General features: G+C 37.2%; 1 protein-coding gene across 7 annotated transcripts in view; it reads left to right on the forward strand.

Moving 5' to 3' along the window:
- The window catches only part of LOC103671314 (WD repeat containing planar cell polarity effector), a 416,159-nt gene that overhangs the window by 108,550 nt on the left and 282,344 nt on the right, over window positions 1-25,265 (forward strand). For all 7 annotated transcript variants that reach the window (XM_040623423.1, XM_040623422.1, XM_008699919.2 and 4 more), the window contains exons 7-8: window positions 21,148-21,262; window positions 23,948-24,081. In XM_040623423.1, the coding sequence (XP_040479357.1) occupies window positions 21,148-21,262; window positions 23,948-24,081 (249 nt within the window). The remainder of the gene's footprint in view (window positions 1-21,147; window positions 21,263-23,947; window positions 24,082-25,265) is intronic.

Below are 25,265 nucleotides of genomic sequence, written 5' to 3' on the forward strand. Positions count from 1 at the left end.
CAAATTGTATTGAAAATCAGTTTGGGGGGTGCCTGGGTGGCACAGCAGTTAAGCGTCTGCCTTCGGCTCAGGGCGTGATCCCGGCGTTATGGGATCGAGCCCCACATCAGGCTCCTCGGCTATGAGCCTGCTTCTTCCTCTCCCACTCCCCCTGCTTGTGTTCCCTCTCTCGCTGGCTGTCTCTATCTGTGTTAAATAAATAAGTAAAATCTTAAAAAAAAAAAAATCAGTTTGGGATAGGCCGGTGATGGGTATTAAGGAGGGCACATATTGCATAGTGCACTGGGTGTTATACACAAATAATAAGTCATGGAACATTACATCAAAAACTAAGGATATACTGTATGGTGACTAACATAACATAATAAAAGATTATTATAAAAAATAAAATCAGTTTGGTTTTCTTATAAAATAATCGACAAACCATGACTTTAAGTTACAACTATTAGAAACAGCATATACTTATATCAAACTTATCACACTATATTTATTGAGTGCCATCATTATGGGATGCACTAAGGAAGCGTAATATGTGGGCTGAGTCCCCAGTATAACCTAGTCAAGGAATATAGACACATGAAATCACTAAGACACTAATGAGTACTAAATTGTAGGATTCCAGGTAAAAAGATAATAAAGTTTAGTGAAGAGATAGTAAGAGTTTAGAGAGAAGGCATAGAGATTAGCCTGGCATTAAGATGTAGGATAAAACAGGAAAGCTAGAGGCAGTTTGTATAAAAAACAAATGAGATAGGATGATTATTTTCTGGAAATACCAACCCAGAGGGTTTCTGGACTTGGAGATGCTAAGCACAATACATAGCAGAAGTGAGGAGGCTAGACTGAGAATAAGGGGATTAAATGAAAGTCTGTATCTGGAATGGTGAGATCGTCCCCCTCTCTAGCAGTGAGGTGTATGTCTCTGTGTAACCTGTTTAAGGGAACCTTCTCTGAAAAAAATAAATTATTCCTCTTCCACCCTTCGACCCAGAGCAATGGCTGTAGATATCTATATTTGGTAGTTTCCTTTGAAAAGCTAGATGTGCCATCCAGTATCCTTATAGTGGAGGTATAAGTTAATAAGCCTACCAATGCACAACAAGCTCCCAATCAATTTTTAAAGAGATTTACTTTTACATATATCCGGAGAGGTAGAGATTATGATACTTTTGAAGAAATTCTCCATCTGTAAATCCAAGATCTTTATGTGTGAGTTTAAAACAAACTAAAGATAAAGAACCAGAGACAGTGTAATAAACAGAACTCAATTAGGGGAATTAAAATTAATCCCCCCAGAGATGTAAGAGGAGCTGTTGCATCTTTGAAACAAATAGGAAGCTATTTTTAAAAACGGAATCCTTGGGGAAAAGGGCAGGGGCTCTTGGGAATTAAAAATATGACAGCATTTTAAAAAAATTAATAGGAGAATCAAAAGAGAAAGTTGAAATATCCCTGTACTGCATAACAGAATGACAAAAGGACATATTAGTGAACAATAGGCAATAGAAGATAAGGAAATTAGAGTATTAGGTCAGAAGGTTTAATATCTAAATAATAATAGGAAAGAGAAGGGAAGAAACAAAAAATTAATAGAAGAAAAATTCCCAGAACTGGAGGGTGATTGTTTCCAGTGTGAAAAAAACCATGACTGAAAAAAAATCAATATAAAGGCTTATTTTGTGAATTTTAAGAAACCAAAGATAGAAGATCCAAAAAGCTTTCAGAGTAGAAAAGAAAATAAGATACATACAGAGGAATGGGAATCAGACTTCCCAACAGCAACACAGAGAGAAGATAGTGAAATGATGCTTTCGTAATTCTGAAGGGAAGTGATTTTTAGCCTAGAATTCTATATGTAGAATTCTAAATTGTCATTCAAACAGGGACATTTTCGGACTTGTTAGCTCTCAAAAAAGTTTACCTGGTAGGTACTTTTCTCAGGAAGTTATTGGAAGATGTGCCATCCTAAAGCAACAGAATAAACCAAGAAACAAGATTTCTTAGGATCCCGGAAACAGAGGATCTTACATAAGAAGAAGTGAAGAGAAATCTTAGGATGATAACTGTGTCTTAGGCCTAGAAAGCAACTAGTCCAAACTGGGGCAGGGGACAGAAAATTCTAGGAATATTGGAGGGAGGGAAGAAAAGGAGCTGATAAATCTAATATCTGATCTGATACAGAACTTAAAAAAATAATAAATAAGAGAGAAGGGATATAAGAGAATTAAATCTTGATTCATGGTAATAGAAAATCAGTAAGTAATGACTAAAGAAATAACATATGGAAGACATTGCTAGTTGCTTGCCCAATATCCATTTTTCTTTATGATCAGACCCTGATGTTCCCAGTGGCAATGTGACCAGTTTAAAGCACTCATTTACCCTATTCCTTTATGAAGCTGGAGGTGGCCATATGAAGTAGCACTGACCAAAGTAAGCACAGGTCACTGATAGGACTTACAAGAAAACTTACTAAAGGGGCCAGACTCACCTGGGATGTGCTTTTTCAGTTTCTCCTCTTTGCTTTCTTCTAGTCTGAATCAGAAATATGCTGAGGAGCAGAGGCCTGCTTTTAACCATTTTTTTCACTCAAGACATATATATACTTTGTGTCTACTATATGCCAGATAGTATTCTCAATGCTGGGGGTACTAGTGAACAAAAAGACAAAAATTATCAATATTCTTGTTCCCCTGTGGTTTACATTCCAATAGGGAGATAGTCATGAAAATATTGATAAGTAAAATTTAGGGTATGTAAGAAAGTAAAAACTGTTAGAGAAAAACAAAGCAAGAAAGATAGGGAGTTATGCATGGGGGATGATGGGGCATGATGGGCCTGATATTTGGTGACCAGGGAAGGCCTTACTGAAATATCATGTGATTAAGATATGAAGGAGCAAGCAGTGGAAGATATCTGGAGAAGAGGGTTCCAGGGAGAGGGAACAGTAGATACAAAAGCCCTGAGATGGGAGTATGCCTGACATGTTTGAAGAACTAGAAAGAGTCAATGGGACTAGAGTGGAATGAGCAAGGAGAAGAGTAGCAGGAATTGAAATCAGAGAGGAAATTAGGCACTAGTTATATAGGACCTTCTAGGCCTTTGATAGGACTTGGCTTTTACTTTGAGTGAGATGGCAACCCTTGAAAGATTTTGAGCAGAGGAGGAACTTGATCGAATTCACTTTTCAGTTGGATTGCTCTGGATGTTATGATAGGAATGAACTGAAGAGAATGAAGATGGAACAGGTTAGAAGTCTGTTGCCATGGTCCAGGTGAATAGTGGTGGCCTTGACTGGATGGTAGTGGTTGAGTGGTGAGAAGTGGCCAGATTCTGGGGATATTTTGAGTTTTGAGCCATCAGAATTTGCTGATGGATCAAATGTGGTAGATAGAAAAAATTTCTGAGCAGGTTGAAGAATGGAGTTGCCATTTATTGAGATGGGGGAGATTCAAAAGTGACATTTTTGAGGGAAATATCAGGTTACTCAGTTTTGGACATCAGTGTTTGAAAGGCCATTAGATATTCAAGTGGAGAAGTCAAATAGTTGAGAGGAAAGTCTGGGCTGGAGAGATAAATTTGAAAGGGAGCCACATGGATGGTGTTAAAGCCCAGAGATTGATGAAGATCACCAACGGAGTGAGTTTAGATACAGAACTAGAGGAAGCTGAAGGGCTGAGTCCTGGGGTCCTACAGCTTTTGGGAATTGGAGATAGAGAAAGGGAGAGATGGAGCAAGGAGACTAAGAAGGAGTAGCCAGAACATACTGGAGGGAGTGTGTATCCTGGAAACTAGGCTTCAAGAAGACAATGAAGTGTTACTGTTATGTAAGAAACCAGTAACAAGATGCCTGAGATGGACCATTGGTTGGAAGAGCAGGGAGATCACCAGTGACTTGGATAAGGGCAGTTTCAGTAGATGGTGTGGACAGAAGCCCGGTTGGAATATATTTAAGAGAAAATGGGAGGAGAGAAATTAGGAATTAGCAACATAAGAAGGGGTTATGTTACAAAGGAAAATGGAGAAATAGGGCAGGAGCTTGAAGAAGTGGAGTTAAAAGAGGTTCTTATTTCTTCTTTAGGTAGGAGAAATAACATCTATTTCTATTGGTATGCTAATGAGAATGATCTAATAGAAAGGGGAAAAACTGATGAAGGAAAAGAGGAGAACTAATTGCTGGCGTAATGTTCACAGGAAGCCACTTAATAAAGGGGGAGAGGATGAAAAGTAGGTTCCTGGTACCTGATGATATCATGGACTTGTCTTATCAGCCATGGACTGCCTAACTGCAGATTTCTGGTTCTTGAAGAAAAACAAACCCATTCTACTCAGTGATAGGGTGTTTGTTTGTTTGTTTTTTAGGTTTCTTTCACATGTACCTTAATGCTATTCTAAGTGACAAAGCATGCTTAGAAATGTGGGCATAGAGCCAGAAGGAGCTATTGTAAGAGTTAAAAATGGTCTCATTTGCAAGTGGGATGAGAGGCTGTGGCGGGATTAGGCAGTAAACAGTTGTTTTAATTCCAGGTATTCTTTGACATTTTAACAATTTATACGTGTATTTCTTTAACTGAAATCTTTTTTAAACACGTCCAGAGTGCTTCTAAGAAGCAGATGTCAAGCTGTACTAGGGGCGCCTGGCTGGCTCAGTCAGTAGAGCTTGCGACTCTTGATCTCGGGGTCACGAGTTTGAGACTCATGTTGGGGGTTGAGATCACTTAAAAAATAAAGATTAAAAAGAAGAAATCTCCCGGTACTACGAATGCAGGAAATTTATGGAGGAGATGTAAAAGATGAGGGGGGAAGGGAGCAAAAGTAGGTGGGAAGGGTCTTTTGACTGGGATGCTGCTCTGAACTCTGTGAAAGGAGCAGGGTATAAACTCTGTGAAAAAAGACTGGGTATTAAGCGCCTCAGGCTGTAGTATGATGCTGAGAAAGTTTCAGGGAGACTAAATGGGGGGTCCCTGAACCAAAGTTGCTCATTAGAGGAGTCCCCTTTTGAACTAGCACCTGACCATGCTCAGACATTGGCTGGCAGCCACCCAGGGAAAGTGTAGCTTTCGTCACTCAGCTATGACATAGGTTCCTCGCCTCCGGTCCCCCTGAAGAAGCTCTGAGTGCTGCACGCCCATGGCCATCATACCCACAAAGATTTACATTAAGAATAAGAACATGTGTCTCTATATTTGCACATATACAGTACTGCACCTGAGTAATCTTAATGTTCACCTGACCAGTTTAATATCATGCCTTGACAATTACTCTTTCTTTGGCAAAAAATGAATTCTTTTCCAGGAAAAACAGAAGGAAATTTTATATTATCTCTTGATTATCTCAATCCAAAATTTGATGACCTATGACAACTCACTGATACAGTAAATATTTATTCTTAAAAATACAGTAAGATATGAACCCGGTTTTGGAACGTGGTTATGACACAAAAGAAAATTTTGATCTTTATAATAATGTGTCTTTGTATCATCAATTAACATTTCCTTCCTGTCCTTTTTATAAATGGTTCTTTTTTTTCTTTTATTAAGTGTTTTCATTTTAAAGCATTTCTTTAAAGAAATTGCAATTTCCCTGCCTCCACCCTTGGCATTCATGCCTAATAATGTTTTGGAAGCTTCAAGGTATTTTGCCCCAAAGGAAGCTGGTTCAGGACTATGAATTTCTCTCATATATTCAGTTATAGTTAATAGCAAATATATGGAAAGCTAAATGAGTTCAAAATCTGAGTAATCTGTTTCTTGTTGATTTTCATATTTAACAAAATAGAAGCAAACATAGAAATGCCATTTATCTACTTTTTAAAGAGAAAGTAAAGTTTTATTACCATAACTAGCAAATGAGAAGGTATTTAATGCATTATATTTGGATACTTGTACTGAGATTTTATACAAACACCTAAGATATGTTTCACATTTAGAACTATATATTGGATATAGAAGTTGGAATGTACCAATTAAAAAAGTACATTTATAAACCAGGCATCTAAGGTTGGGTTTGAGAACCTAACAACTGCACATTCATTGTATTTGAGAATATTACGTTATTTATATGCCAGTGTCACTAATAGAGAAAACATATCAGGTGTTTTTGCCAGTTGTAATTTATGGCCCTTATTTTAAAAAATAAAGTTAAAACTATTAGGTTAGCAGATATACTACTTTAAGTGACTATGAAATGAAAAGCAGTTAAAGCTATGCTTCTTATAAAATATTTATTCACAGTAGCTCTTCACAGTGAAGTACCCGTCATTTGGTAGTCTCCTTGATCTAAGTAGAAGCCTAGGATGAATTGTGAAATCCCAGTTGCCACTGGGTGCTAAATAAATAAATCTCCTTCTATTCCGCCATAATAGAGGAACAGTCCCTACTCCTATCTGAGACCCAGCCTCTCTGCTTCTATGACTTTGACCTAGAACCACAGCTCTCAAACTCTACACTGAGGCATCCTGGGGACTGCAGTGAACACAGGAGTCCTGCAGGATATTTAAAAATTTCAAGGAGAACACAACACTTCTCTCAGACGCTACACAAACAGGTAACTCCAGGTAGTGCAGGGTTTCAACGTAAGATCGCACCACACTCCTTTTGAGGATGTCATAGCTGTATGAGGCTGGGTTTTCAGGACTTGCTGTGATAAGCAGGGACCCTACAAGAGTTCACATAAAACAAAAGTGAGTGTGAGGGTGTCCAAACTGATTTCAAGGTTTGAAAAGTTGTGTAGTGCACAATTTCCATTAGTTCACACATCCTGTTAGAAAGTAACTGTGGTTATTTAGGAATTAAGTTTTTTTCTTTCAATCTCTGTTTATTATGTTTTCAAATGGCTACTAAGTTGTTGGGACATAAATACTTATTAAGTTGTTGGAGTCTATTTATTAAATGGAACTGCAGTTACATTTGGCCTGGGGGCACCGTAAGATTACTAAGACATATAGGGCGCCATGAACTGAGAAACTTTGGGAGCCCCTGGCCTAGATTTTGGATCTCATGCCCTCTGGCCTTCTCAAGACCCCACATGATTGTCATTTCTTTTATGTGTAGAATAGTGGTGGAAAGCACAAATTGCTTCATTTTTCATGGTATCTGATCTTGGCTTTACTAGCTGTGTGACTTCGGGAAGTTACTTCATCTCTCAGTGCCAGAGTTTAACTATTAAATGAAGATAGAAACTTGTAAGTTTATTATAAGAAGTAAGTTAATATATATAAAATGTTTAGTTTCTGTCACAAACCTGCTTTTTAAACTTTCTGTTGACTGGATCATTTTGAATCAACTTAAGATTATTTTTAATTAAAAAATATTTTTATTATGGTAAAAAAAAAACACCAAAATTTGCCATCTTAACCATTTTTAAGTGTATAGTTCTGTAATGCTAAATATATTCATACTGTTGTGAAACAGATCTCCAAAACTTTTTCATCTTGAGAAACTGAAACTTTATATCCCTTAAACAACAAATCCCCTTTCCCCCTCCTCCCAGCCCCTGGTAACTATCATTCTACTCTCTACTTCCGTGAGTTTGACTATTTTAGATACCTCATATAAGTAGAATCATGTAGTATTTGTCCTACTGTGACTGGCTGATTTCACTTAGCATAATATCCTCACGGTTCATCCATGTTGTGGCATGTGACGGGGATTCCTTCCTTTCTAAGGCTGAATAATATTTCACTGTATGTATATACCACATTTTGTTTATGGGTTCGTCCATTGGTGGACATTTGGGTTGCTTCCTTCTCTCGACTGTTGTGACTAATGCTGCTGTGAACATGGGGTACAAATATCTCTTCAAGACCTTGCTTTCATTTCTTTTGGATATATACCCACAAGTTCGATTGTTGAATCAGGTGATCATTCTATTTTTAGTTTTTTGAGGAAACTCTGTACTGTCTTCCACAGTGATTGTAGCATTTTGCAGTCCTAGCAATGGTACACAAGGGTTCCAATTTCTCTACATCCTCACCAACACTTATTTTATTTTTCTGGGTTTTGTTTTTTGTTTTTTGTGTTTTTTTTTTTTTTTGATAGTTGCTATCCTAATGAGTGTGAAGTGATATCTCATTGTGGTTTTGCTTTGCATTTCTCTAATGATTAGTGATGTTGAACATCATTTCCTTTGCTTGTTGGCCATTTGTATGTTTTCTTTGGAGAAATGTCTATTCAAGTATTTTACCCATTTTTTAAGGGTTATATGATTTTTCGTTACTGATTTGTAGGAGTTTTAAAAATGTATTCTGGATATTAACCCCTTATCAGACGTATGATTTGAAAATATTCTCTCCCAGTGTGCGGATTGCCTTTTTACCCTGTTGATTGTGTCCTTTAATACATTAAAGTCTTAAAGTTTGATGTAGTCCCATTTGTCTATTTTTGCTTTTGTTGTCTATGCTTTTGGTATTATGTTCAAGAAATCATTGTCAAATCCAATGTCATGAAGCTATTTCCCTGTGGTTTCTTTGAGGAATTTTATAGTTTTGTATCTAAGTGTAGATCTTTAATCCATTTGGGTATTTTTGTGTATGTGTAGGAGTCCACCTTTGTTCTTTTAGATGTGGATATACAGTTTTTCCCACACCATTTGTTGAAGTGACTGTCCTTTCCCCTTGAATGGTCTTGGCCCTCTTGTTGAAGATCAGTTGGAGCATATTTGCGAGGGTTTATTTCTGAGCTCTCTGTTCTGTTCCGTTGGTCTATAGGTTTGTCTCTAAGACAGAATCACGGCATTTTGATTATGTGGCTTTATAATATATTTTGAAATCAGGTAATGTGAGTCCTCTAACTTTGTTCTTTTTCAAAATTGTTTTGGCTATTTGGGATCCCTGAGATTCCCAGTTAGCTTTTAATAGGCACAACTCTTTTCTTTTTAAACACATAACCACAGTCTTAATCATCACTGGTACTACCAGGTCTTATCCCGTTCCTTCAAAAGCAAATTTCTCAAAAGAATTGTCCCTATTTGTAGTCTCCCTTTCCTTATTGCTCACTCAGCATTCAGCCAGCTCCAGTTGTGCTTTATTTTCCTGATTATTATGTTGAAAAACTTGCCACTAAGGTTGCAAAAAATTCCATATTACTAAATGCAATAGAATTTTTTTTAAAGCTTCATCTTAAATACACAGGAGGATTCAACACTACCAACCACTCCCTTGTTTTGTTTTGTTTAGTTTTGTTTTAGAGCAGGGTGGAGGGGCAGAGGGAGACGGAGAGAGAGAGAATCTTTTTTTTTTTTTTTTAAAGATTTTATTTATTTATTTGACAGAGATAGAGACAGCCAGCGAGAGAGGGAACACAAGCAGGGGGAACGGGAGAGGAAGAAGCAGGCTCCCAGCGGGGGAGCCTGATGTGGGGCTTGAACCCAGAATGCCGGGATCACGCCCTGAGCCGAAGGCAGATGCCTAACTGCTGTGCCACCCAGGCGCCCCAGAGAGAGAGAATCTTAAGCAGACTCCACATCCAGCATGGAGCCCAGTGCGGGGCTCGATCTCACGACCCTGAGATCATGACCTGAGCCAAAATCAAGAGTTCAACACTTACCTGAATTTTTAAAAGAGAGTATAGTAGGGGATGAAGTTTAAAAGATAAGTAGATTGGGAGGAGTTCAGTCTAGCCTTTAAGAGTAGTGTGATGCTGTATTTTTAAAATTCAATTTATTGATTTAATTTTTGGAATGGATAATACATTCATGTAGTTCCAAAAGAAAACAACAAATTATACAGAGGTAACAGTTAAAAGTTGTTCCTGGGGCACTGTGGGTGGCTCAGTCAGTTGAGAGTCCAACTCTTGATTTCAGCTCAGGTCATGATGTTGGGGTTGTAAGGCTGAGCCCTGTGTTGGGCTCTGTGCTCAGTGAGCACTCTGCTTGAGATTCTCTCTCTCCATCTCACTCTGCCCCACACCCTATTCTCTCTCTCTGAATAAATCTTTTTTTTTAAAGTCTTATTCCTTTTCCTGTATCCCTCCCACCCATGTTCCCTTACCCCTGCCCTAGTTAATCAGTTTTCAGTTTCCTGTCTATTAAATAGAAGAGTGACCAGTTTGCCTTTAAAAAATCATTTTGACTACAGTGTGGAGGATAGACTGGTGGGGAGCAAGAATGGAAGCAGAACATTTAGGAAGTGTTTAAGTACTCTAGAAGGGAGACGAAGTGAGGTGGCTCTGACTAAAGTTAGGAGTAAAGGGATGGAAAGCCTCCAGCTAATGTGAGAGAGATTTAGGAGATAAAGTCAACAAGAATAACAGTTTAGTTAGGGGTGTGTGTGTGTGTGTGTGTGTGTGTGTGTGTGTGTGTGTATGTGTGGTGGGGGGAGTTAGGTAAAGAAGAAGATACTTTCTAAGATAAACAGGAGACTTCCAGCTTTCTGGTTTCTGTAAGTCGATGGAAGGCAGAGCTATTCACTGAGACTGGAATGGCAAAAGAGGAGCAGGTAAGGGGCTCTGGGTTCCATTTTAAAGATAGTATGTTTGGGAGCGCCTGGCTGGCTCAGTTGGTAGAGCATGTGACTCTTGATCTCAGGATTATGAGTTGAAGCCCTACATGGGGGGTAAAGTTTACTTAAAAAATTTTTTTAATTAAAACACTATATACTGTGTTTGAAATATCTTTGAGGTACCCAAGGGGAGACATCAAGTAGGCAGCTAGATTTATGGATTTGGAGCAAAGGGGAAAAGGTCTGAGCTCTATAAGGAAGCCATGAAAGCTATAGATATAAATTTGATAACTGAGGAGTTCAGAGGAGAGAGGACAGGGCTTAGAATTGGGCCTTCCAACATTCAAGGACACAGGAAAGGAATATGGGCCTGAAAAGGAGACCAAGAATGCCAGAGAGGTAGAAAGAAAACTGGAAGAACAAAGTATCGGGAGAATTAACAGAAAAAAAGCACTTCAAGAACAAGGGAGTGGTGCAGTGCTTGGGTGGCTCAGTCAGTTAAGCATCCAACTCTTGATTTCAGTTTGATATCCCCCACCCCCACTCGCATGCACACATACTCTCTAAAAATTTTTTTTTAAAAATCTCAGTGCCCTAACAAAACAAAACAAATCTCAGTGCCTCAGCCGTACAGGCTTCTCAGTCCCTCATGCTCTACCTGTTTCTTCTTGCTTCAGGGCCTTTGCCTAAACTGTTCCTAGCTCTGCCTAAAATGCCCTTTGCTCCCCTTTTCACTGAGGCAACACATTGCTATCCTTCCATCTCAGACTGCCAGTTACCACTTCTGTAGAGAAGCCTTCCTTGACAAGCTCTATCCTCTATTATGTGCTTTTACAAGACCATGTAAAAGGTCTTGTAGGCATTCATTGCAGTTCCAGTTTTACATTTATTGTGTGACCATCTTATTGCTATCTGCCTCATCGATTTGATGAAAAGTTCCGGGGGGGGGCAGGTACTGTGCCTGGTATGTTAAATTAGAGCAAAGTTATAAACTATTTGGGAGAAGTTACAAAACTCCTCAGCATTTTGTGATAGATTTTTATTTTTAAAGATTTTTGTTGTTTTATATTTCTGTTTCAACAAAAAGCAGTAGTAACAATTTAACGATACTAATCCTAAGAAATCTCTCCTGTGCTTAAACCCAGCATAATACTGTGAGTTGTTAAATTAGGAAGGTGTCTGACTGTGTATTAAGGGTGAGTGTGTGTATGTGTGTGTTTATATTAACTCAGAAAGTGCTGTTGTCAGTCTTTAAGAGGTGACGTATATACAAAATTTCCAAGCTTACTTTTCTGGAACGTCTTCAAAGATTAGTATTTCACAGACTATGCCTTGGGAAATGCTCTTTTCAATTTATGCTATATTAGGATTTTATTACAGGGAAGGAGAAGCAGGATGTTTCAGGGACAGCTGTTGAGTATGGTCCTAGTCAAAGAGAATAGACAAGGAGTTATATTAAGAATGGTAGATTTTGGAGAAATTGAAGAAAATCAGCAGAATATTGGTAAATTTGAAATCTGTTGGATAAAGGTGAGCAATTAAAAATGGTAAATTCAAAGTAAGGGAACTGAAAAAAGATTTAGTGGTGATCTTTATTCCCAGTTTTAATGTTTTAAAATTTAAAATAGGGATGCCTGGCTGGCTCAGTGGGTAGAACATGTGATTCTTGATCTCAGGGTTGTGGTTTCAAGCCTCACGTTGGGTATGGAGCCTACTTAAAATGAAAAATAGATAAAAAATTTAAAAATAAAATTTAAAATAATTAAAATGACTCCTTATCACTGTAAAATGGTATACAGTAAAAACAGGTATATAGTAAAAAGTAAAAGTACCCCTCAACACCAAGCTCATTCCCCTCTTCATGACAACCACAGTTAGCAATTTGGTTTATGTCCTTCCTCCATACATTTACAAACACTCCTCTGTGTTTATGTATGAATATATATTTGTGTTTAAGTGGAATTACTCTGTACATACTGTTCTGTAATTTGCTTTACATAGCAGTGTGTAACATACCTGTCAGTGATCTTCATCTGCCTCCTCATTTTTAGTAGGTGCATAATAATCCATAATTTAGATCTACCATACTTTACAGTGATGGACTTTTTAGTAAGTAAAGAAATTAGACGTGGATGGACAATCTAAAAAGGCACTATGATAAGAAAAAAAGAGTGTTTGATTTTTTTTTAAGTAAGTGAAATTGCAGAGGAGAGGGACTCAGGTCAGATTCCTACTTGATCCTTTTAGTAAGGAGCCACTATTGTAGTTCATTTTCAGTATGATTTAAATTCTGACTTCTTAGAAACCCATTTTGTGGCATAAAAGCATCTCATTAAAACTATAAAATAAGAAATATATTTGTGACCAGATAATTTAAGAGCTGCTTCTTTTTAAATAAGTTTTATAGAAAAATACCAAAAACATATAAAAAGTTTAAAAATCATCCATAATCCCAATTTTTAAAAACTCTTTGAGGCTAGAAGTTAAAATTCATGGCTCCATCTCCTGATTGCACCTCTTTGAGGTACGCAGTGTCAACACTTTTGGGCCTGTTCTTTCTGACATTTTTTTGTATTTATGCAGATAATTTCTACATGCATATATATACACATATACCACAGCACTTTTTTTCCTAATAAAATGGGATAATGCTCTTCATGTAGGTCTGCAACTTTTAGAAATTCTGCACACACCCCCTGGTTCAACAATGTATCATAGACTTGGGCAGAAAACTTCTGATTAATTAAACTTATCTATCTTTTATGTTGTCTCTATTTGTTTTCTTGTACTAACAACATTTACAATAACCAAACTCAGAAGTGACTGATTTATTAACTGGCATGACAATTTATTAATTTATAGTATCAGATATATCTGGCATCATTGATTTTTGTTCATTTGCTTGGGGCATTCCCATCTGATGGCTGAATTACTCAGGAGACTAAATTCTAGATAAGAGGGCTGATTGGTGAGCTGAGAATTAGAACAAAAGTGAGGAGGTGTTATTACAGGATATTTCTATCAAGCTATGGTAGCTCTCTGACTTACCCTGGGGCTCTGTCTTGACAGCTGGCATTAGTCATCTCTCATTGCCCTGAACGTGGTTAGAAGCATACAGAACAGGCTTCCTCCAGGCTCCTGATTCAAATTGTGCACTGCTTACCACTCCATTTAAGATATCTGACCAGGTCTTTAGTCATTACCCTTTCTTTGTGTGAGGAAAGTGTTGATTAGAATTTGAACCCCAAATCTGCTTGATGGAGATAGGGAGAACGTTTACTTTCACAGCAGCTCATTTACGAGCACTCTTTTCAGGTGAGCCCCTGTGGAAGTGACTCACATACAGAGCTTGTGACCACCAGTGTCTCCAGACATTGCCAAATGTCCCCCGGTGGCCAAAATCAGCCCCTGTTGAGAACCATTGGTTTAGAGGGAGACCAGTTTAGAGTGAAGAGAGAGCCACAGAGAAGAAGTCTGGATGGGCTATTACGTGGAGGTCAACTGAGAAGTGAGAGTTAAGGATATTAGTTCCTCAGTGGTGTGAGAAAGAACACTGGATTTGTCCTATGTCTTGGTCTCTACTTTCCCACTAATTATGAGACCCTTCATTAGTTGCTTTACCCTGCCGATCACGAATTAGTTAGAGAATTAACCTTATTACTATTATTTTTTTAACTTGTATACTTATTGGATACCAGAGTTGTACTGGCATTTTATATGCATTGTAGTGTGTGTAAAAATCCTCTGTAAATTATAAAATTTTGTACAAAAGTACTGTGCTATCTGGTATGATTTCCTGTTCACTTCTTTTTAAAAAAAATTTTTTTAAGGTTTTATTTATTTGTCAGATAGAGAGAAAGAGAGAAAGAGAGCGCTAAAGCAGTGGGAGCAGCAGGCAGAGGGAGAAGCAGGCTCCCCACCGAGCAAGGAGCCCAATGCAGGACTCCATCCCTGAGCTGAAGGCAGACGCTTAACCGACTGAGTCACCCAGGCGTCCCTTTCTGTTCACTTCTTACCACTGCTTTTATCCCTTTTGATCTTTAAAACTACTGCCAAATAGATTTACTTTTGTACTTTTTGTGTATGTGTGAATTTCACCGTGGTTTTAAATATTTTCTAGGAATGATCACATTTATTTAATTATTATGTATAAACATAAAAGAGGTGGCTTGAAAATTATATTAGGGATTAAAAAGTAACATTACTCATAGTAAGTGAGAAAATGAGATTTCTTATATTGAAATAGACTAGCAGGCAAATTTCTAGGCATGTATCTATTCCATATATTGAATAACACTGTACAAATCTTTGGGAAACCCCGTTGTTAACACTTCTCTATCCAGAAAAATACCTGTTTATTTTTTGTCCTTTTGTTTCTTGTCCTTAAGTCAATTCCTTATGGTGAGTCAATTAAATTTTTTTTGTCCTTGTCTTAACTGCATTCACTTTTGTTTCTCCACTTTAATGGATTAGTCAGGCATGGTTTCCCTCTATACTCAAATGTTTGCTGAATGAAGGAATAAATTACAGAAGACATGTTATCTTTTTTCCAGCAGGTTATCTGCTAAAATGATCAGTGACTCTAGTCTTCATTATAGATTTCCCCAATGTAAAATTGCTTGACTATCTATAGCTCTCAGAGTTTCTCTAGAATTTATCCTATGGATTGGACTGGGGGCGGGATTGAGTGAGGTGTTGGGTACCATCGTGATGTAAATTCACTGGACCCCCCAGGGGAGTGGCTCTCTAATACTTTAAATATTTGCTTCAGCCCTAGAATTCATTCCAGTGGTCCTAATACTTTGTTGACTCTCTGGATTGTAGTGTTTAGCACCTGCTGTCTCCTACATGTCTGCTAATGATTTGGGGGATCAGACTTTGCTACCTGTTCATGATTTAATTTTCAGAACATGGATCGAACCTGTCACGCATTGTTGGTTTTTAGTACTGACCCTGCATGCCTTTACTTTTCATTTTCTCCTCAGATGTAATTATAATCACATGAATTTTGGGAGAGTTTTCTTAACCAATGAGAATATTGAATTCAGTGAAATTGTCTGTGATCTCTGTTATAAAATAGCGCATTCATAATTACTGCATTAGTTCTTCTTCAATACTTGAGACCAAGTGTGATTCATTTCTCTTCTCTGTGGGTATTAAACTCTGTGTTCTAGGAAGCGGCCATCTATCCTAACCAAAACCTCCACTTCTCTCGGAAATGAGGTCTTCAGTATTCTATATATATTCTACTAACATGTGTCTTCCTTATTCACCATTGTATTCCTGTCTATATACTTGGAATATATAGGAGGCACTCACATATTTTGACCTAGTGAATGAAATGAAACTCAAGTTCTTGTGGTTATGTTTTGTGTAGATTAATGTTATCATCTGATATAATTTTCTTTTTCTTTTCCCAGTGCCATTTTATTTCCAATTAAGTACTAAATCTAAGGTTAGGAGAAACCATTTGAAGAGCCATTTGAAGATTATGGGAATCATTTCCCAGTTTCTTAAAGAGAAAGCCACTTTGGTATGAGCTTATTGGAGAGAATGAGAAGGAGAAATGATAAAGGCAATGGAAAGAAACATGGACAGAGCAGATAATAATAAGAAAGATACTTCCTGCATGGGAGGGTGTCTAAGAAAAGAAAAAGTTTCCGTTCCTGTTTTGCCTTAGTCATGTTCTGCACAAAGAACAACATTAAAATTGGAACAATTTTGGGAAATCTCCTGGGCCTTCCATTGATTCATCCTATGAATCTAGCCTCAAACTCAGATCTGCTCTGTAGTGGCTTCCCTTTACTTCTCTCCTCTTTTTCATTTTCTGAGCTATCAGAATTCTCCAACTCCTTGCAGCAGGATAGGACAGTATCTTAATGCCCCTTTTCCTTCTTGTTGTGCCAAATCTTACGTAGGCCGTTTTCATTTTGGAGGGCTTAAGAACAAACCTTTTGGGGAAACAGGTGGAAACACTTTCTTGTCTGAACTGGAATATTGTTTTCCTGAATTTCAGACTATTTTTTCCTGGTTCTGGTTATCTCCATTACTATATCCAAGAATATCTTTGGCACCAGTAATTGGAAACTTTATGCTTTCTCACAGGTTGTTTTATAAAAATACATTAATTAGCTGATTAACTCATTTATATCTATTATGTCAAAATCTGGTGTCAGAGATACCTCTAGGCCCCAAGACATTTAGAGATCTATAATGATGGACATACCTTGATCATAATGAGTACCCAAACTGGGTTTCAGTAAGAGGGCTAACCTAATCTTTTAATACCTGTAAAGATTAGAACGTTCCAAACCTCAGACCACGATCCTCTTTCTCTTTCAACTTTATTGATTGAGTGAAATGTTTTTGTTGTTGTTGTTGTTGTTGTTGTTGTTGTTTTCCTCACAGTTCTTAGAGACTAGAATTCCAAGACCAATGTGCTGTCACGGTTGCTTTCTGGTAAGGCCTCTCTTCCTGGCTTATTGACAACAGTCTTCTTACTATGACTTCTTAAAAGTCATATGGCCTTTCCTCTGTGCATGCACATGGAGAGAGAGAGAGCTCTCTGTTTTCTCTTCCTCTTCTTACGTGGATACCAGTCAGGGTGGATTAGGGCCCCACCATGTGACCTCTCTACTCATTTTTTAAGGACAGCTTATCCAGTTCTATGACTTTAAATACATCCTTTATATTCTTGTTGACTCCCAAATAGATATCTCTAGCCCTTACTTCACCCTGAACTTCAGACTCATGTCTAATTGTCTACTCAGTATCTGTACTTGTATGTCCATAGACCCCATAAACTAACAAGTCCAAAACCAAACTTTTGATTCTCCCTAAATATGTGTCTCCTTGAATGTTCCCTCTCATTAAATCCACTTGCTCAGCCCCAAAATTTTGAGTTTTTCTCTTGTATGCCACATCCAATCCTTCAGCAGGTCCTGGTTGATTCCCTTTAAAATATATCTCAAATCTATCCCATATCATTTCTCCTAGCATTGCGGTTCTTTCCAAGCCATCATCTTCTCTCACCTGGACCACTGCAGTAGCCTCCTAATGGTCTCCTTGCTTCTACTCCTGCCCAGACCCCTCTCTAAAACAGAAATTAGATTGTAATTCTCTGCTGCTTGAAACCCAGTGATTGCTCATCAACCCAATGTGGCCCAGCTACTTCTCTGATTTCATCCTCTAGGAGTATCCCTGTCACTCATTTCCCTGTCACTCAGCTACTCTGCCTTAGCTTTCTTCAGTCATCCCAGGCACATTCTGACCTTAGAGTTTTGCATTTGCTGTTCTCCGCCTCAAGTTCCCTTTCTCCAGATAATCTTATGGCTTGTTCAATAACTTCATTCGGGTCAAATGACTCAAATGTCATCTCCTTAGAGAGGTCTTTTTATTTCTTTGTCATTCTCCTTAAAATAGCATTCTCCTAAAATCCCTATCCTACTGCGCTTTATTTTTATCTGTAGTTCTTATTGCTGTCTGACATTATATCAAAACTATCTGCCTGTTGCCTGTGTCCACACTAGAATGCAAGCTCCCTGAGGTGAGGGAGGGTAAGAGCTTTGTCTGTTATGTTCACTGCTGTACTAGAACAGGGCCTGACTCATACAAAATACTAAATATAGATTTGTGGAATGAGTGAATGAATGAATATATGAATAAGTGGCTGTATGTATCCTTCGAAGAAATATTCTGAAGGAATGCTGAAACTCACTGGGCGGGATTCACAGTTCCCAAATCACTGCTCCAATCTCTATGTGTTATCTACTGCAACATGCATGCTTTCTTACTGTACCTTAACACTTCGCCTTCAAATCCTTTCCAGCTTAAGTCCCTCTTTTACCTAATCACAGGTTGCACTTTACAACTCAGTCCCACAAAGGTGGTCTTTTAGAATTCGTTTTCTAAGTTAGCAAATGCTCATACATAGAAATAGCAATTACTCTTATGGCATTAGGGCTAGTTCATAATAATGGTGCTGAGAGCAGAAAGGAAAAGAAATTCGAGACTTGGACAAATTAAATGCCAAAGTTCTGGAGGAACTTGCAAATATCTTGGAGACAATATCCTTATGAAATCATTGCAAATGGGAAAGGTGACAAAAGATTGTACTGGTAATAACTCACCTGGAGTCTAGTGCACTCTGTCTAGTATTGAGTCCAATCTGGGCGCAAGATTTTTAGAAAGACAAAAAAATATGTTCAGAGATGGCAAATAGTATAGTGAACATACATCATAAGAGTAAAGGTTGAATAATAATAAAGTAATTGCAAACATTTACTATGTGCCAGGCATTATTCTAAATACTGTTTGCAAAAGCTATTTAATGCTCATCCTATAAGGTAGATGTTACCCTATCTTTTTGGATGAGGAAATGAAGTTACAAAGAGGTTAAGTAACTCCCACAAGGTCACACAGCTAGTAAGAGGTAGAGCCAATGCTAATTTCATTCTGATTCAGAGTCCATGCTTAACACTATGTTGCTATCTTTTTAAATTTTTAAGTGCGCTATTGAAGAAAAATTTAGGTTATTATAGAAGTTCTTAGAAGACAACATTAGCCTTTACCTCAAGCTCAAGTGTCACCACATCCTACTCAGTCTCCCTAATCTCCCCAGTATGTACTCCTATCATAGGACCAGTAATAGCACTTTATTACACTTATTTGCTTGTATCTCTACATCTCTCTGTTAAGCTTTCACCTATTTTGAGGATTATATTTTATTCTCTTTTGAGCCACTAAATTTTGCTTAGTGCTTGGCATATAATCAACATTCAGCTTTTGTTGAATGAAAAACATGAATGAATGATCTCTAAATCAGTTAGAACTGTCCAGTTGTAAGTTAATGAGCTCCTGATCACTGGAGGTATTCAAGCGTGGGCTGAATGCTTGAAGGATGCTTGAAGGGATGCTGCAGAAGGAACTTTCATGTCATCGTGGAAGATTAGACTAAGTTTCTTTCTAACTATGAATAATCTGATCCTATAATGAGTTAGTTATGATTTTTTTCTTCAAACATTTATTTAGCACCTACTGTGTGCCTGGCATTGTTTTAGGTATTGAAGATATAAAGATAAAAGTGGCCTAGCCAGTATCCATAAAGAGCCAGTAGTCAGTGAATAACTAAGAAAAGAGATGCTCAAGAATATAGGTGTAAAGTTTTAGTAGATAAAAATAAATAGAAAAGGACAGATTTTAGAGATGTTTTGAATAAATGGGGAAGGGAGAAAAAAGCTGTGACATAGGGGAGAACTAGGCATGAAAGAGGGCCTAACATTGTCTCCCTGAGAAGGAAGAATATAGAAGTAAAGATCATGGGCTGTGTTGTTATGGGGGAATTCCCCAAAGGGAAATATCAGCGTTTGCCATCAAGGTGTATTGCAAGGCTGGATGTAATTCAGTAGAGATTAATTTTTGAATATTTTGAAATTCTTGGAACAAATGTTCGTGTCTTATTAGTCTCCCAAATGAATAAAGATGATTACATCTTCCCTGCCCTCTGCCCCTTTTAGGGGCATTGACGTTAAATGGACAGTCTGTTCAGTCATGTGGGACCTTTCAGTTTCTTTTCCTATTCATGTGCGTGGAATCTGTTAGGTGGTAGGGAAGTCGTAGTCTTTCTTTATATTAACCTGGTCCCTCATGCTGCTCATCCTTCACACATGTCTAAATATGTCTTGACACAGAATCATCCTTTCTAGCTGGGACACGATTCCTAGGTAGGTGGGGAATTCCCCTGTTTTGTTTAAAATCATAGTTGTCTTTGAGTTTGGCTAGCATGTTCATGATTAGTTTACTGACAATTGGTTTTTTTCTTCTTATACCATATGCTATTCCATGATTCATCTGCTTTGAGTCTGTTGCCTTGAAGGTGAAACAATTTCTTCCAATGTTGATATTTCATAATCTCATAGATAACAAGCATACGCATATGCATAGTCCTTTCAGAAGTTTTAAACATTTGGAGATGAATGAATTATGCTGTCACAAATGGAAAGGAGCAGTATAAAATCATAATGGTGATATCCAGTCATCTTTTGTTGGGTGAACACTGATATTGATAAAGCCTGGGTACTTTACTGTGTTTATCTCTTTTTGAGAAATTGTTTGTGACATGTATTACTTATTTATGAATATTAAAGTTCAACATTTTACTTCAATTCCCTTGATTTACATGTATTTTAATATTTTAAACTGACAAGATCTTTATTTGTAGAAGTGGGGTTTAAATTCCGAATAAATTGTAACATTCACCGTTTATATTGTAATGGTTGCATCTTTTCTATATTTAATGTATAGCAATGACTATTGAAACCTTCAGAAATCTTCTTTTAATTTCTGATATAAATAGTAATCTTTCAAAATAGTTTAATAGAACACGGTACATTTTTTAATACAGTACAAAGCAGTTATTTCTGCATTGGTGTTTTCTAAGTGTTTCAATGGTTAGGCTTCTAATAAACGTGGTCTAAATTCAGTTTCTGACATAGCTTTAATCAGTCCATTTGCTGTGTTGCATCATTTAGCCACCTGTATCTGTTTACTCAGAATGGCGGTGATTGTTTTCAATGAAGAAAAACTCTTTGTAATTCCATGGTGTAGATGCCCATGTAAATATCTTTATAATTTATACATTTAAAGAGAGATTTTTGAAAGACTCTAATTCTCAGTATCTCTCTCCCCCTGCCCCCTTTACCCGGTTTTAGCTCCTCTTTGGTTCAGGTGTGCTGGTGTCCCTAAGCCTCTCTGGGCCACAGCTGGAAAAAGTGGTGATTGACAGAAGCCTGGTGGGGAAGCTCATCTCAGACTCCATCAGTGATGGTAATTACCCCCATGTGCCTACATTAACAGTGGGGCAGGAGGAATAGTGTGTCAACAGGTACACTAATTATTACCACTGGGGACTTGCAAACACAACTAATCACTTATAATAGCATAGTTACAACCCCTGGGACCAATACAAGTTTTGACCAATATTTAATATAAAAATTTTGTCAAGCGTTAGGCTCACATTCTGAGTATTTTTCACTTTTTCCTTTAAAAATGAACGTATTTTCAAAACGGTGTTTTTTTTTTGATGTGTTCTTTCAAAATTATTGTTGACATTTCAAATATTTTTCATTTTCAAATGAATTTTGAGTAAATAACCCAAATGTGTCAACACAGCCACCAATTAAAAAAAAAAATCTGTGTTTTGGCTAATAGGAAGATTCTTTGTTACCAAAATCTATGAATACTAACTTTTGAGAAAATTTGGGCAGTATTTCTAAATATCAAAAACCAATGCCAAATATACTAGATAAAGCTGGATCCTTTTAAATATACAACAATCAGTATATAATTGGTAAAAAGCACATAACAAAGGGGCGCCTTTGTGGGTGGCACAGTAGATGGGGTGTCCAACTCGGTTTCAGCTTGGATTGTGATGTCAGGGTTGGAGATTGAGCCTGGTATTGAGCCTCAAGTTGGGCTCTGCACTCATTGTGGCGTTAGAGTTGGCTTGGGTTTCTCTCTTCCTCTCCCTTTGCCCCTCCCCCACACTCACCCTCCCACACACTCGCAGGTGTGCACACACTCCCTCTCTTTCTCGCTCAAATAAATCTTTTTAAAAAGCACATAAAAAAGATTTTAAGCCAATTATTGAAAAGGTAGGATACTGACATTGAGTCCTAAAAGGCTCTAAGATGCTGTGTCAACCTACTTATTTAATTAAAAAAAAAACTACTTCATGTGGTATAGTTATTTCCATTTTATAGTTAAGGAAATTGAAGCTAAGACACTAGGGAACATGCCCACGAATGAGATACTAAGGAACGACTTGAAAATAACCAAAGTGAAATTGGAACCCAGGTTCTAGCTGTGGAGCCCATTTTCTCTCTACTATACTGTGCTGACTCCTGAGGTTTTAAGGTTGTGTTCTTTTATTGAAGGTAAAAAGGTTTAAGAAACAAGTTGCATTAGTGATTGAAAATTGTCAGTATCTTAACTGAATAATCAAAACAGTGTGGTCTAGTGGAAAGGACAGAGGTGAGAATACAGAAACCTTCCTTCTGCTGTGTGCTATCACTAGCTACCTCTGAATAACTTAGACACAATTTCATCATCTTAGAGAAAAACACTTTGCAGGATGGCTTTAATTAGCAACATTCTTGATAATAATAGGCTGGGGATAGGATTATAAGTGTGCCATTTCCTTTTCCTTACAGGGACATGGTGTCAAGGAAGCTTCCTATGGAAGAAGTTCCATTTTCATATGTGTAATGATTGACCCCTTTGTTGACACCGCAAATAAAATAGTGGCTGTGATGATTTTGTCCTGTTGATACTCCTCTATAAGAATTAAAAGGAGACTCCCAACACTATTCGTGTCTCTGAGATATCTCTTTTTGCTTGTTTCTTTTATTTATACCCCAAATAATACACTCTCATGAGACCATGATAACAATGTGATTTCTTGGCAGTTCTCCAGATTCTCCTGTAATTGTGTAGATTTTCTGTTGGTTGCTGGTTGCACAGCCAGGGTGTGGAAGTAAAGGAAAATATATGAAACATTCAATAATTTCTTTATGAAAGGAAAAATACAAAACATTTTTCAAATTCCTGTTATACTAAGTTTTTATCAATAATTTTTATAACATTAATAGCCCTTTACGTAACTCATGAATATTAATTGTCTGCCTACTTGTGTTCATTAGAAATAAAGCTGTAGAAATATTTTTGCTAATCTTCATTATTAGATATTAGTTAATGTAGTGTGCATATTGAGTATAGTATGCTTTATTTCATTCAGCTTGTATACCCTCAGAAAGAAGGTTCATTGATGAGAAATGTAAAAATAAAAAAAAATACAGGGACACCTGGGTGGCTTGTCAGTTAAGCATCTGACTTCTGCTCAGGTCATGATCTCAGGGTCTTGGGATCAAGCCCGATGTTGGGCTCCCTGCTCATGGGAAGTCGGCTTCTCCCTCTCCCTCTGCCCCTCCCCCTGCTTGTGCGTGTGTGCATGCGCACATCTGCTCTCTCAAATAAATACGTAAATGTATGTATGTATGTATGTGGAAAACATGGAGAACACTGATCTGTAGCCCCTAAAAAACCAATTTATTCTCAGATGGTTTGTATCCTGTAAACACAGGATTAAAGGCTAAGTACAAATAAAAGTAAATTGTTTTTCATCTTTACATTCAGGTATGAGATAGTCTTTATTTTATGCTTTTCTAGCCTTGGTTCATTTGGTGGTTGTCCCCAAACATCAGTGTATCATAAAATGGTATTAGGAAAAAAAGGAAAGTATCAAATCCATGCATGACTAAATTGATGATTATTGTTTATTTGTAATTTCTTTAATATCCTTGTAAAATAATGATATTAAAGAGACTAGGTATTGGTATTTATCTTCTGAGAATAGCTTTTTGTAATATTTGAGCGAAAAAATTTTTCAATTATCATTTTATTCTAACTTAGTATCTTATAAAATGACATATCTTTTTTTGTTTTGTTTTTTAGCTCTTCTCACAGACAACTTTATCATCTTATCATTTTTGGCACAAAACAAGCTATGTTTTATTCAGTTTACCAAGAAGATGGGTTCTCCTGATACAAACAAAAGACTAGAAAAACTCTCAGCCTTGGATTATAAGGTAGAAATTTCAATTTATAGAGTTGTATTATTAATTATTAAGGTATGCTAGAGTATCACATGCATTGATATTATACTCATTATTCTTGAACATTGCTAGATTTCAGACAAACCAGAGTTAATTATATGATTAAGGTTGATTGAAAATAGTGGCTATCATACCTTTTCTTTTTTACTCTCATTATGGGAGTCTAATAATGGCATGTTTGGAGCAATTTATTTAGTACTTATAGAAATCAAAGATAGACAGTAGAGACAGGTTGCACATTTGAAAATGGTTTTCTTGCTAAGGGCAGTATATACACCATTCTGATTTTTCCTTAAAACCCCATATCATCTTTCTAGGCAAGGATAGCTGCTCTGGCTTCTATTTCACAAGAAAAGAAAGAAGAAAGAAGGCACTTTCAAAGGTTAATAGAAAAGTGTAATAAACAAGGGGTGGGAAGACCCCTCGCCCCCCACATACACACATGTACACCCAACTATAACTGGAGAAAAATGCAAAACGAAATCTCCTTCATATGTTAGTATCTCTCCCTTCACTAACTCCAGGTAATTTGTTTCCTTGTATCAGGGATTTTACATCTGTTAAGGCAGGATTTTTATTTTAAATGATGTGTTTAATATAAGTTTTGCCACATTACATTTTAACTGCTTGGAAGGCATACTCTCTGCTAGGATGAGTATCTAATACATTTTCCAGGCTGTTTCAGTTCAAGGCCTCTTTTCAGCAATGACTTGTGTTTGCAAGATTGATCCAGCCTCTGTGACGTGGATTTGAGACAGTTCACTGTTCACTGGGAACAGAGCTGATATACAGCTTCCTTAAAAAAGATGCACACTTATGCCATACCCAGAGTATCTATCTATAATACAGGCAAAGATTTTTAGAAGTCAGCTTTGTGGCTTGAAACTTTGTGTGTGTTTTTGAAAAAGTAGTATTTAAGCTAACCTTTTGCCCCGTGGGGTTATTTCTTATTGTGATTGAGGTGGTAGTGATATGGGGAGGATTTAATTTTATTTGGTAGAAACATCTGTTCTTATTAAAAAAATATTTTTGACATGGGATAAAATATATTAAATGAGCTTTTCATTGTGGTAATAAACTGTAATTTGGTTTTATTTGCCAACCTTGGGGAGCTTCTGTAACATTTGGTATAATACTGATTTTCTTTCATTGGAGTC

Source organism: Ursus maritimus, unplaced genomic scaffold (assembly GCF_017311325.1).
Source record: "Ursus maritimus isolate PB19 unplaced genomic scaffold, ASM1731132v1 scaffold_6, whole genome shotgun sequence".
Taxonomy (NCBI): domain Eukaryota; kingdom Metazoa; phylum Chordata; class Mammalia; order Carnivora; family Ursidae; genus Ursus; species Ursus maritimus.